Raw genomic sequence first — 13375 nt, forward strand, 5'->3', positions numbered from 1 at the left:
CCAGCCAAGAGATGGACAGGAAACGCCAAGTCCTTCTGACACATACTGATGTCTGGCCCTTAGGACCTATGGCAGGCTTTAGCAGGTTTCGCAGTAAGCTCACTAAGTACCATTCCTCACCAAGCACCTGGCTTCCACAGAAGCAAAGGGGGAACTTTGCCCCTTCTCACGTTCAAGTCACATCTGATAGGCATCTCTGAGCACATATGGACACAGTATGTCCATATAACCCCAAGCAGATGGGTGCCTACCTCCTAACTTCACAAAGCTACTCACACCCAGGGGAGAAAGACTCACAAAAGACCCACCCAAGCAGGGAGGGAACTAACCAGTAACCCGGTAGGAGCAAAATGACCAAAGGAAGAGGGACCCGACGGTATTTCCATCTCTGCCCTCTCCTCCCTGTTAAGACCGCTTCTGTGACAAGAGATACCCTGGTCTTCCGTACACGATTCTCTTCGTCACTGAAAAGCATCCTCAAAGAGCAGCCCTTACCTGAATAATAGCAAGCACCGGCTTAAAGGTAGGATTTTTTTCTTGCAATAAACTCAGAACCTCTTTTGAATTCCGAATGACTTCTCTGCATTGAGAAAGAAAAGAGAACCCACAGTCATGTCTTTGTTAATGACTAGAAAGGACCGATCCAACACAGTTTCCTAGAAAGCTCGTTACTGTAAGTGAAAATAGTCAGACGACAGAAGGATGCGCTTCAAGCGTGGGAAGTGTGGCGACGAGGGGCAGGATAAGCATCCTGAAGTACACCACCGCGTAAACTGTGACCATCTGATTTCAAAAATAAGCAGAGGCATGCCAACGAGCTGTTAACAATTATTTTCCTGGGGTGAATTCTCCTGTATTTTTCAAGTTGACTATAATACAAACGTCTTACTTCTTCTTAAAGAATCCCCTTCCTCCACCCACATCCATCCCGAGGGGGGGTTCCTACGGGGACTGCAAACATTGGTGCGGGGGAGGGTAGCAGAGACTGGGGAGGGGGCTTGCTGCCGGACAAATCCCAGGTCCCAGAATTCAAAGGAATGTGAAGGGAGTGGGAGGGGAAGAAAACAGAGGGGAAGGGGGGGCAGGCCGGGGAGTAGGGACGGAAAAGGGAAGTGGGGGAAGGGACGGGGCATGGGAACAGAAACGCTAGGGCTGCATCAGATAGCATATGCTCCCCAGGCCTCTTAGGGAGAGAGCGTGTAACTCCTCAGAACTCCCCAACTCCCCACTACCCAAATCTGCATTTGGACTTTCCTAAAAGCGCCAGCAGATGCCACTGCCACCTTAGTAACACTGGGAGGAGGCAAGGGGTGCCAGTCCAGGAAGGGCAGGCCCCGCTGATGTACGAGCCACAGGCTCCCCCTGCGGACTTCTGGGCTGAGCGATTTCAGACTCCTTCACTCCCATCGCTGTGATGTGGGCCTCTGTGCATACGAAGTTGGCTTTTCTTCTCTCAGGATAATAGACAAAAGGCTCAGCCAAGGCAGTACCTAGGCCCCATGTTCAGTCTTTAAATTGTGTCTTCTAGGGGCGCCTGAGTGGCTCAGTGGGTTAAGCCTCTGCCTTCAGCTCAGGTCATGATCTCAGGGTCCTGGGATCCAGGCCCACATCGGGCTCTCTGCTCAGCGGGGAGCCTGTTTCCCTCCCCCTCTGCCTGCCTCTCTGCCTACTTGTAATCTCTCTCTCTGTCAAATAAATAAATAAAATCTTAAAAATAATTTTTTTTGTCCTCTATCTCTGATAAGGTCTTAGATGCACCAAACAGCTTCCAGAAACTACAAGGTGAATTTCCAGGCAGAGAACAACACTAAAAATTACTTGTTTGACAGCAACAGTTTTCCCAAAAACTCTTCATAACCTTGACCACCCCTCAATGAAGTGAAGGGACCAAACACTTCCATAAAACACAAACCTGTCTCCAACGAAGCTAACAGAGCTAATTCTCCCCATTATTTGGTGTTACTCATGATTCTTACAGGGATCAGCAAAGTTACCATGAAAGCAGTCACCAGGCTCAACTGATCTAAAAAGTAGGATAAATGTTTCTAATCAGAGATTTTCTCACTCCTGGGAAAAAAAGCAGCCTTGTCAATTTCCAGCTAGAAGGACCGCCTGCCTGACTCTCCCGCCAGGCCACCAGGCCGCCAAGTGTAACCAAAATTCAGAACTTCCTCACTGAAGAACATTGTCGAATTTATAATAATGTTACTAGTAGCTTAAAGTATCAACCACTGGAAAAGACTTAATTACCTCCATTTTGACCTTTAACTTTCTAATTGATGAAATTCTTCCTTCCGGCTTATCTCTTACCTCAGGCAAAAGACTTGGAAGGCAAAGCATTCCTAGATGGGGGGGGGGGGGCACAACTCAGACTGCCCCCTCAAGCAGTAAGGGCAGCCCTGAGCCAGCAAGACCCTACCCAGGATGGACCCCAAGACAATGAATCGAGCTCTACTGCCCACCCTGCCTGTGCCCACCAACCTCAGCCCCACATTTTCCTTATATAAACCTCTGTAAGTATCCTCAGCCCTTGCGAGACTGTCTTTGAGAGGTTAGTCCACGATCTTCCTGGTGTTGGCCTCACCGAAATAAATTTCCTTCTTGTCTCACTCCTTGTCTCTCTGCCTCTGGATTTTGTCAGTGGTCAAGGAGCTGAACCTGCTGCTTTGGAACCTTCAGACACAGGTGCTCTCGCACGCCAGCACCCGAGTTACATACCACTGACTCCACAGAAAGGCTGGTCTCCCTCTGGCTGGGAAATAATGTGTTCACTAGGTAGAAGAAGGCTGTTGGAATAATGACCTCATTTCTTAGTCTCCCTTGCAGCTAACTGTGGCCACACGAGAGACTCAGAGGCAGCCGTAAGGTTATTTAAAACTACGGACTTAAGTACGTCCCTGAGCGCAGAGCCACTTTATTTCAAAGGGAAAAGAGGTACCAGTGTGCACAGAGCGTTGAAATTCCCAAAACAGGGGTGCCTGGGTGGCTCAGTGGGTTAAAGCCTCTACCTTCGGCTCCGGTCATGATCCCAGGGTCCTGGGATGGAGTACCGCACGGGCTCTCTGCTCAGCGGGGAGCCTGCTTCCTCCTCTCTCTCTGCCTGCTTCTCTGCCTATTTGTGATCTCTGTCTGTGAAATAAATAAATAAAATCTTAAAAAAAAAAAAGAAAAAAAAGAAACTTCCAAAACAGCGTCTTCCAAAGATTGCCATCAGTCTTCCGAGAAACAGCCCAGGCTGAAAGCACCAGCCAGAGCAGCTTAACAAATCTACACCCTGGTAATTTAGTGGATACATTCAGTACAATAGTAACAGTAAAACTGACGCAACTGATGTCGGCTTGGATGACTGGGCACTTCCTATGAATCCTTCCACGCATTTTCCTCTTTAACTGAATTTGGAGCGTGAGCTACACCTGGCATCCGGCTAGAGAGCTCAGGTCCCCGTTTCCCCCATAGCTCAATGGGCTCAAGACACTAACTGCTGGCCAACGAGGCTGTGAGCTGTAGCCAGAAGCACGCAAGGAACGTGCAGCAAAGAGAAAGATAGAGGAGCACCCCGGCCCCCTCTCCCTCTTGCTGCCTTTTGCCCAGAGCTGAGCAGGGAGCAAAGATCATAGGGTCGTCATGTTACCTTCCCTGTCTGCCTCCCTCTGGACAGTAACGTCCACAACAGTTGTGGGTATTTTTATTAAAGCAGCCTCGCTCGTTTCCTATTTATGCACAGGCCTGAGCTAGGAGCTTTAATCTTATTTGCTGTTTCACCCAATTTCAGATAGAAATGGAAAGACAGACCACTGTTTTACAAACCACAAAGGAAGAAAACCAGCTGGCAGTTAAACTATGGCACCATCTTTTCCTCACAGATTGTGGATTCTGTAAGTACTGAAAATTCTTTCAGTACTGATTTAGATGTAGACATTTTTTGTTTGCCATAAACCACTCATATGAGCATAAAAAGTAAAACTACCAAACTGAAATATTCCTAAAACTTCTTCACATTCAGGATAGGACTCTTCTGAGTGTCTTTTTTTTTTTTTTAAGAACATTTAATTTAAGCCATCTCTATACCCAGTGTGGGGCTCGAATTCATGACCCCGAGATCAAGAGTCACATGCTCCTGGGACGAAGCCAGCCAGGTACCCCGAGTGACTTTTTTGATCCAAGTGTCCTGATGGCAGTTTCTCTCTCTTCCCCAACAACATCACCCTCTGTGTTAGTGATATGTTATTTTTCAAAAAACTGTATCACTTCTATCCCTGCAGTTTTCCTTAAATTCCTGACACCCATTCTGTAAGTTTAAATATTAGCATTTTCTCAATTCTACCAGATTTCAATGGACAGTTGTCAGACAACAAGAAATCATTTCATTTCCTAAAACAGGCCTTCTTCCATGACTTGTTGATGGAACTATTGGGGGTTATTTGGGGGAAATGAGAGGCCACTATGCTTTTGAGGGAGCTTGTTCATTCACTTTTCTGGTATATGTCTATGAAAAAAAAAAAAACTAACATACACGGATTTGCGGATGTCTATCCTAGGTGACTTCTGGCTAGGCCCACCTCCCCTCCTTCCTTCAAGTCCTGGGGGAATCTCTCGGAGGACAGTTTTGTCAGATGACACACATACGTCAATTAAGTTACAATATGCACGGCCCAGGTTCCCATGGGTACAGGCAATGACAAATAGACGATGACTGTCACGTGGCCAACAGCAATTGTCTGACACAATCGATTATAAGACTAGTTTTGGAGATATTAAAAAATATGCCTCTTAGGATCAGCAGAGTATAGTGATGTCCATAACAGCTTCTGAAGTGATAACAGTTCCCTTTTCCTAAACGAACAGATGGGACAGCTTGTCCCATCTAGTAAGTACTGGAGTCATACTGCAAAGCAGAGCACCTAGCCCTTAACCATAGTCCTATGAAGCAGCAATTCACTGTACAAACCTTCTCTTCACAGTTTAGAACAGGAGTACAGGGTTAAGGATAGACTGTGCACTTTTAAACGGTTAGAAACATCAAATAATAACATTCTGTAACATGTGAATATTATAGGAAATTCAAATGTCAGTATCCATAAATAAAATTGACTTTGTCAGTAAAACACCATGAAAATGATTTTTTTCTCACAGAAAAGTGCCTACATAATAGCTTCTATTTTGCCTATTGGCCTGCAAAACCTAACCTATTTACTGTCTAGTCCTTGGCAGAACTGCTAACCCCTGGCTTAGAATGCTCAAAAAATAAATTATAAACAATAGCCAATATTTGTGGAGGCCTTGCTATGACAGTTCCTGGATTATGCATTTTATACGTGTTCTCTCTTTCCATAACCCTTTGAGGTCGACTACCACTCCCCCCCTCCCCCAGTGCAGGAACTGACATCACCCCTCCCTCCTCAGTGTCAGCAGGAGCCTGACCCAGCGCCCCCCCCCCCCCCCCACCATTCTGCTCATCTCTAAGTCAGGTAGTGAAAAGAACATTCATGAATCCAATCCATAAACGAACCCGTGTTGAGTGACGCATTCACCCATCATGTCACAAGTGTCCACCCTACACATGGCCCTCTTTCCAGGAGGAAGGATCCAGCAGTGAACAAGAGACAAGGGCCCTGGCCCCACAGAGCTTTCACTCCAGGGAGGTGGGGAGAGACAGGCAATAAATGCACAGGAAAGCTTCGGGTAGCTCTAAGAGCTCCCCAGAAAATAAGGGGGGGGGTGGTTTCTGCCTCCCAGACTGTCGTCAAACCCTAACCCATTAAGGCGAGCTCAGCTGTACCCTGGTGAAGTTCTGCTGACCGGAAGAGTCCTAAAGGAGCTCCTGCATTCCGGAGGAAGACAGGATAAACTAAGCACAAGGCTCCTTAGAGTCACCGGCCACATCATAAACATAAAAGGCTTTGGAAACAGAGGAGGTAAAGGCAATTACTTTTACAAAGAGGGACGGAAGGAAAAAGGAAGAGGATGTGAATGGATGGAGAACAGCCTACTCAGGGTCATGGCCACCCGGAACCGGGGGCAGGCAAGGGCTTTCCCGACTCCTCCAGGTTTGCCCTGAGTGCTTCACGCCACAGATTTAGTTCCCCGGCGAACCCACTCCTCCAGGAACGGCCATTCAACCTCTTGCTGCGCTCGCTCCCACGGAGGGGCGAGGAGAGGGTGCACGCGGGGCAGGAGAGGCGCGAGTGGCATCTCCGGTGCGGGGGAGGAGGAGGGGAAAAGGCTGGGCTCAGGACTCCCACAGTTCACTTCTGGGTCGGGCGAGAACTTTCCATTCGCAGCCGCGCTGGGGACCCCCGGCCCCGCCCATGCGGCGATGGGGGCAGGCGCGGGCCCGACTCCTCGCCCGCATTCGGCCTGTGGTCAGGTGGGCCCGGCTGCACGTTAACGCACCCAGGAGATGATTATGCAACCGAAGGAAGCAGGTATTCCCACCCGCAGGAGGCTGCGGCGACGCGGGGGACCGCGCGGGTAGCCGCGGGCGCCGGGCCTAGGCCAACTCTCCCCAGCCCGCGCCGGCATCCCGTGCCCGCCCCAGCCGCCGCCCCTGCTCCGCCCCGCTCCCGCCCTCCGCCGCGCCGCCCCCTTCCCGCCCGCCCGCCCGCCCGCCGGGCGCCGTTGCATCAGAGGCGGCCGGGGTGGCGCACGTGGAGGGCCGCGCGGTCTGGGGGTGCCGCACCCGCCCGGGATGCCCGCGCCCACGCGCTCCCCGCCCTGGGCCGGCCCCGGGGCCCGCACGCGCTCCCGCCCCGCGAGACCCGCCCTCCCCGCCCCCCACCGCCGCCGGACGCCCCGAACAAGTTAGCACCAAGCACTGCCGAGCCGGAGCCCCGCGAAGCACCCGCGGGCCACCCCCAACCCAGGACCCTGCCGAGACCGGAGCGCCCCGGACGCCCCACCTCCTGCGTCCGCGGCCCCCGGAGCGGCGGCGAGCCCCGGACACTCACCTGACGAGCGAGTCCCGCGCCGGGGGCGCCTGGCTGCCCTGTCCGCGGCTGCTCCCAACCTGGGCGTCCCGCAGCCGCCGCTGCCCGAGCAGGCCCTCCCCGCCGCCACAGCCGCCGCCGCCGCCGGTGCTGCTGGCGCGACAGGGCGCTCGGAGGCGGAGCGGCGGGCCCGGGGGCCGCGGCGGACGGCGGAGCCCGCGCAGGAAGGAGGGCAGGCGCGCGCTCATGGCGCGGGGGCGCGGGCGGGCCGGGCGAGGCGGCTGCGGCGGGCCGGGCGGAGACGGGGCTGCGCAGCGCGGGGACGCGGCGGCGTGAGGCTCCTCCGGGGGGCGGCGGGGCGGGCGCCGGGCTGGGAGCCGGCGCGCGGGTAACGGGCCGGTGGCGGGAAGGACCGGGACCTGCCTCCCGAGCCGGCGCGGGGAGCCCCTAGGGGGCACTGCACCTAGAGGCCGTGACGTGGAGAGGGCGGGGGCCTGCGGGGCGCGCGGCCGGTCCTAGTGGCCCGACGGTCGGAGGCTGGCTTTCCGGCGATGCATGGCGGCTGGAAATTGGCCGAGCGGTAGCGGGCGGGGGAGGGTGGGGCATCGGGGTCCAGCGCAGCGACCGTACCTCCTCCCTCCTGCCGAGGATGCTGACGCTGCCCTGCCCCAGGTGGGACTCCGCTTCCTGGAAGACCACTTGGCTGAGCCTCCCGGCGCCGATACGGGATGTTTTACGCTGCAGGTGGTCTAGCCCTGAAGGAAGTGTGGGTCTCGGAGTTCAGAGGCTGACTTGTAGCCTTGGGCGAGTTAATCTCTGTGAACCTCAGTTGCCTTCCCGGTTAAAACGAGATTCTCCCGGTTTATAATCTTGGCAGGACTATAAATCCCAAGCAAAGCAGCTCTCTCTGGAGTCATGATGGGGTTACCTGCTGAGAAACCGACCCTAAAATGAAACTATGTAAACTGAAAACTCATTGAATGCACCTGACTTACTGAACATCACAGATTAGCCTAGCCTAATTTAAATGTGCTCAGAATGCTTACTGTAGCTAGAGTTGGGCAAAACCATCTAACACAAAGTCCGTTTTATAATACTGTTGAATATCTCTTGTATCTTATTGAATGTTGTGCTAAGAGTGAAAGAAAGAGTGGTTATATGGGTATAGTTTGGTTGTGGGTATGTGGGTTGTTTACCCTGTGACCACGTGGCTGACTGGGGGGCCCCTCTGGCTCCAGACCTGCCTAGGCAGACTATACTGCTGTGTATTGATAGCCCAGGGAAAGAGAATAAATCGGTTGCAGTTTGGTTTCTGCTGAATGCTCACTGCTTTCACACCATCGTAAAGGGGAAAATCATAAGTTGAACAGTTGTAAGTCAGAGACTGTCTGTAATGTGTTGAATATTGTACTGACTTTGATCCTGAGGGAAATGGGTCCAGAGAGGTCAGTTGTAACATTGACAGAGCTGGAGATTTGCCTGAGTCAAATGATCATGTTCTTAATCTTTGTTTTTAATCCCATTTATTTATTTATTTGAGAGAGAGAGCAGGAGCAGGGGGAGGAGCAGAGGGAGAGGGAGAAACGGACTCCTGCTGAGCAGCAAGGCCAGGGGCTCCATGCCTGGACTCCAGAATCATGACCCGAGCTGAAGGCAGATGTCCAACCAACTGAGCCACCCAAGAGCACCCCCCCCATGAGTTGCTGGTTTTTTGTTTTGTTCTGTTTTGTTTTTAAAGATTTTTATTTATTTATTTGACAGACAGAGATCACAAGTAGGCAGAGAGGCAGGCAGAGAGAGAGGAGGAAGCAGGCTCCTTGCTGAACAGAGAGCCCGATGCAGGGCTCGATCCCAGGACCCCAGGACCACGACCTGAACTGAAGGCAGAGACCTGAACTGAAGCCACCCAGGTGCCCCTGAGTTGCTATTTTTAACATTAAGGTAATAAAACTTTCTTTGAATCAAAGAATCATGAGTTATAATAAATGCTATTAAAAAAGTTAGATTTCCCACTCTACTTTGCGAAATAGTAGAACAAAATAAGGCTGGGACATTATGTATGTGACATGTAGGACCCTTAATAGCACAAATTTCTTTACAATAATTAATGTTTAATTAAGATCTATTATGATTGTGACTTTATTTTTTTTTAAGATTTTATTTATTTATTTGACAGACAGAGATCACAATTAGGCAGAGAGGCAGGCAGAGAGAAAAGGGTAAGCAGACTCCCTGATGAGCAGGGAGCCAGACGCGGGCTCAATCCCAGGACCCCGGAATCGTGACCTGAGCTGAAGGTAGAGGCTGTAACCCACTGTGCCACCCTGGCACACTGGCACCAGCATGGGGCAGGGGTAGAGGTAAAGGGAGAAGCAGAGTCCCCATGGAGCAGGGAGCCGGATGTGGGGCTCATTCCCAGGACCCCGAGATCATGACCTGAGCCGAAGGCAGATGCCTAAATGAGACTTAACTGAGGTGGGGCTTGGTCTTGGAACTCCAGGATCATGACCTGACCCAAAGGCAGATGCTTACCAGACTGAGCCATCCAGGGGCACCCAGTATGTAATTTTTAAAAAATGTCTTTAAAAGGTCTGGGACAACAAATGCCTGTGCTGATTGAGGCAGTTAAAATATTGGACTTGACCTCTTTGAATCCTGATGTGGATGATGTGGAGACCTTGCCTTCTGCTCAACTGCCTCATGCGCCTGACGTTGGAGTCCACACAGCCTGAGCCCAAGGGGCTCACATTCCAGAAGAAAGGGATTTGGTTCTTGCATGCTTGTAATGCACATTTGCCGGACCAAAGAATGGGAAAGGGAGAAAGATTTGTGAGAATCAACTCATATTCCCAGGTTTGTTTCCTAGGGATCGTTATCTCATTTGGACAGATATGTCTGAATCCATTTACCCCAAACTCAAATCTATATTAGTCTGCTTATCAAAAGCCAACCATGCTCAAAGGAAAGGACTCCATTATGTTGAAGCCTTTACAAATTCACTCACTAATATTCTTCCCCTAATGGATGTAGATTGTTTCGGTGCACTTTGAGATAACATTTGGATATAAGTCAAAGAAGTCTCGTTTTCAGCCCAAGTATTTGAAAATGAAATAATATTTATACTTATATAGTGTGAGAGCGTATTTGCTCTGTGCTAGGCAGGTAGTTAAGGAATCATCTGTGAATAAGAAAAGCACAGCCTTGTTCTCACTGAGTTTATCGTGCACAGCTACCCGCTAGAACACAGGCACGCGAATGGAAGGTCAGAAGTATGATAGTTCAGAGTCTTTTAAGAATACCACAAAGAGGGGTGCCTGGGTGGCTCAGTGGGTTAAGCCGCTGCCTTCGGCTCAGGTCATGATCTCAGGGTCCTGGGATCGAGTCCCGCATCGGGCTCTCTGCTCAGCGGGGAGCCTGCTTCCTCCTCTCTCTCTGCCTGCCTCTCTGCCTACTTGTGATCTCTCTCTGTCAAATAAATAAATAAAATCTTTAAAAAAAAAAAATACCACAAAGAGGCACCTTCTGGGATGCTGGGGTGGCTAAGTCAGTTAAGCATCTGCCTTTGACTCAGGTCATGATCCTGGAGTTCCAGGATCAAGCCCCACATCAGGTTCCCTGCTCAGGTGGGAGTCTGTTCCTCCCTCTCCCTCGGCTGCTCTCCCTGCTGGTGCTTTCCCTCTCTCTTAAATAAGTATAATCTTAAAATAAGAAAAGAAAAGAAAGAGGCACCTTCCTAGACCTGGAGAGTCATAAAAAGCTTCCTGAGAGGGAATACGCCCGAAGGCAGTACTTAGGAGATGACTTAGATGACTTTGGAGTCAAGCTAAGAGAAGAACAGTGCTGGAAACAATGTTTAGAGTAGAAGGAATTGCATGAGCCACAGTCTGGAGTGAACCAGAGCGCTGACTCACCTTTGGAGCAAGGGGTGTTGGACTATAGGAAAAGAAACAGCCTCCCCCGAAGACAGACTTAGGAGGAACAGCATCCTGAAGGAAGAGCTAAATTTTAGTTTAAAAAATGAAAGGAATTAAGGGGGACTATTAAATTTAAAAGATGAGGCCGTGGAGCTGTCGGAGCACCGAACTGAAGCACACAAGGAAAAGATACGGGAAGAATGACAGCCGTGAGCGGTGGTTTAGGAAAAAGTAAGACGTTACGATGGGGATGAGAAGAAGGAAATATGTGAGGAGGGACGTGTGTCCTGGGATGTGGCCCAGGAGATCAGGGAAATGGAGCACAGTGATTAAAGGGGTCCAAACGCCAAGGAGACGGACATGTCCAGATCAGGAAGGTTGAAAACATAGTGAGGACACTCGGACTTTTCAAAGGTCAGAACAGATGGCACTTCCATGGGATTTCGAACCGTGGTGGGATGACGAGAGACTGTGGTCTCGCAGGAGGGACTACCTGAATCTTGAATGATTTGCTTGGACTTAGGGAGAGAAGCTCTGAATTTAATGGAGCTCATGGGAAGTCTGGAGGGGTGGCCCACACCAACACTGACTCACATTAAAATCTGCATGATTACCGACCAGCTCTGCAGGTGAGGCGAGGCTTGGAGATGCTTGATACATGTATCTTTAACTGCAACTGATGCTTGTCTTTGAATTAATTCCTAGATGGAAATTTCGGGGTCAAGGATGAATGTTTGGTGTTATTGACCTGTATTACCGAATTCATTTCTGAAAAATGTATACCAACTTGTATTCTCATTTGGTTAGGAGTAAGCATCTTTCTCTGTCTTTAACAATACTGGATATATTTTTAAAAAATATTTTTCTATGTCATGAAATTATATCTTCATCCTGAGACAACTCTTTATGTATCTCTTTTATTTTACATTTCTTCCTGCATTGCATGAGTCTTATTCCTGGCTGTCCTGGCAAGGACGTTTGTAGAACCTTGGAAGATACAGTATCTCCCTCTGGGGCAGAGGACAGATACGTTTATTGTCTAGAGAGTAAAGATAATGGCTCTCTCCAGGTGCAAAGATGGGCCAGGTTTGCTAGGAGCCCCTTATGACTGAGGATTCCTTTTCTTAATTTTTAAAGGATTTATTTACCTATTTTAGAGAAAGAGAGAGAGAGAATGAGCAGGGGGAGGGGAGGGAGAGAGAAGAGAATCTCAGGCAGATTCCCTGTCTAGCACAGAGGCCAATGCAGGGCTCGAACCCCCAACACTGAGATCATGACCTGAGCCCAAACCAAGAGTTGAACACCCAGCCAACTGACGCACCCAGTGCCCCTGTGACTGGGGATTCCTAAGTTCAGGGTCATCCAGCTATGTGATAAAGCCGTGGCATGTGCAGTAGGCTCCTGGGTGGCGGCTTCGCCCACATAGCTTTGGAGGAACAAGGCAGAACCGATGCAAATGTGAAGGTCATACCTGTTGGGCGGGGAGTAATAATGTCCTTTATCTCTGACGGAGGAATCTCCTGTCTTCTGCCAGTGGCCATGAATGTGATGCAGGCTAAGCTTCTGCTTGCAAACTGAGCAACAGTCCAGCTCCTGCACAGGTCAGGGTCGTAAATTTTTTTTTTAAGATTTTATTTATTTATTTGACAGAGAGAGATCACAAGTAGGCAGAGAGGCAGGAAGAGAGAGAGAGGAGGAAGCAGGCTCCCTGCTGAGCAGAGAGCCCGATGCGGGACTCGATCCCAGCACCCTGAGATCATGACCTGAGCCGAAGGCAGCGGCTTAACTCACTGAGCCACCCAGGCGCCCCCATAAATTTTTTTGAAAGGACATTTTGAACTGAGTGTTGATGACCACGCAGGCTTTCCCCCCGATGGCTAGGGAAAGGCAGTGCGAGCACAGAGAACAGCTCCTATAAAGGCAGACAGATTTTGGTAGAGTATTTGATTCTGTATGTATGTAAAAATGTCATGCTGGCTAAGATCAGGAGGGCAGAGGGGAACAAGCCTGGAAGTGGCGAAGGCAGCAGCAAGACAGCCAGGGCGGAGGTTGTGGTGGCGGACCAAGAACAAAAGCGCAAACCAGAGAAGGAGTTCAGAGGTATAAAGGACACCGGGTTGGGATAGTGACAGCTCACGTGGAGATGTGCTGTGGGGAAGCATCTCTTTGCACTAGGAGGGGGCAGTCTAAGCTGGAGTTAGGAAACAGAGTATAAACCACAGTTTAAACCTTAAGCGAGTTCATAGTATCAGACAAGAATGGGATGGAGAACATAAACCTTAAAACCCGAGGCTTACACGGAGGCCAGGTGGGTGACAAACATTAGTGAAGTGGACCAGGTGTAAAATTTCCCCCAACGAAGCAATAGGTACAGGAGCGCCTGGGTGGCTCAGTCGGTTAAGCCGCTGCCTTCAGCTCAGGTCATGATCTCAGGGGCCTGGGATCGAGTCCCATGTTGGGCTCCCGCTTCTCCCTCGCCCTCTGCCCCTCCCCTCTATGTGCATTCGTGCTCTCTCTTTCAAATAAATCTCTATA

At 50.4% G+C, this 13375-nt stretch overlaps 1 protein-coding gene across 3 annotated transcripts in view; it reads right to left on the bottom strand.

Moving 5' to 3' along the window:
- The window catches only part of MTHFD1L (methylenetetrahydrofolate dehydrogenase (NADP+ dependent) 1 like), a 186457-nt gene extending 179262 nt beyond the window's left edge, over positions 1-7195 (bottom strand). For all 3 annotated transcript variants that reach the window (XR_004284763.1, XM_032338740.1, XM_032338741.1), the window contains exons 1-2: positions 6948-7195; positions 496-580 (exon numbers count right to left, since the gene is read on the bottom strand). Coding sequence is in view for 2 of the 3 variants with exons in the window: in XM_032338740.1 (XP_032194631.1) it covers positions 496-580; positions 6948-7174 (312 nt within the window). In the remaining variant the exon portion in view is untranslated. The remainder of the gene's footprint in view (positions 1-495; positions 581-6947) is intronic.
- Between the last annotated feature and the right edge of the window lie 6180 nt (positions 7196-13375).

The sequence above is a fragment of the Mustela erminea genome, chromosome 4 (assembly GCF_009829155.1).
Source record: "Mustela erminea isolate mMusErm1 chromosome 4, mMusErm1.Pri, whole genome shotgun sequence".
NCBI lineage: Eukaryota > Metazoa > Chordata > Mammalia > Carnivora > Mustelidae > Mustela > Mustela erminea.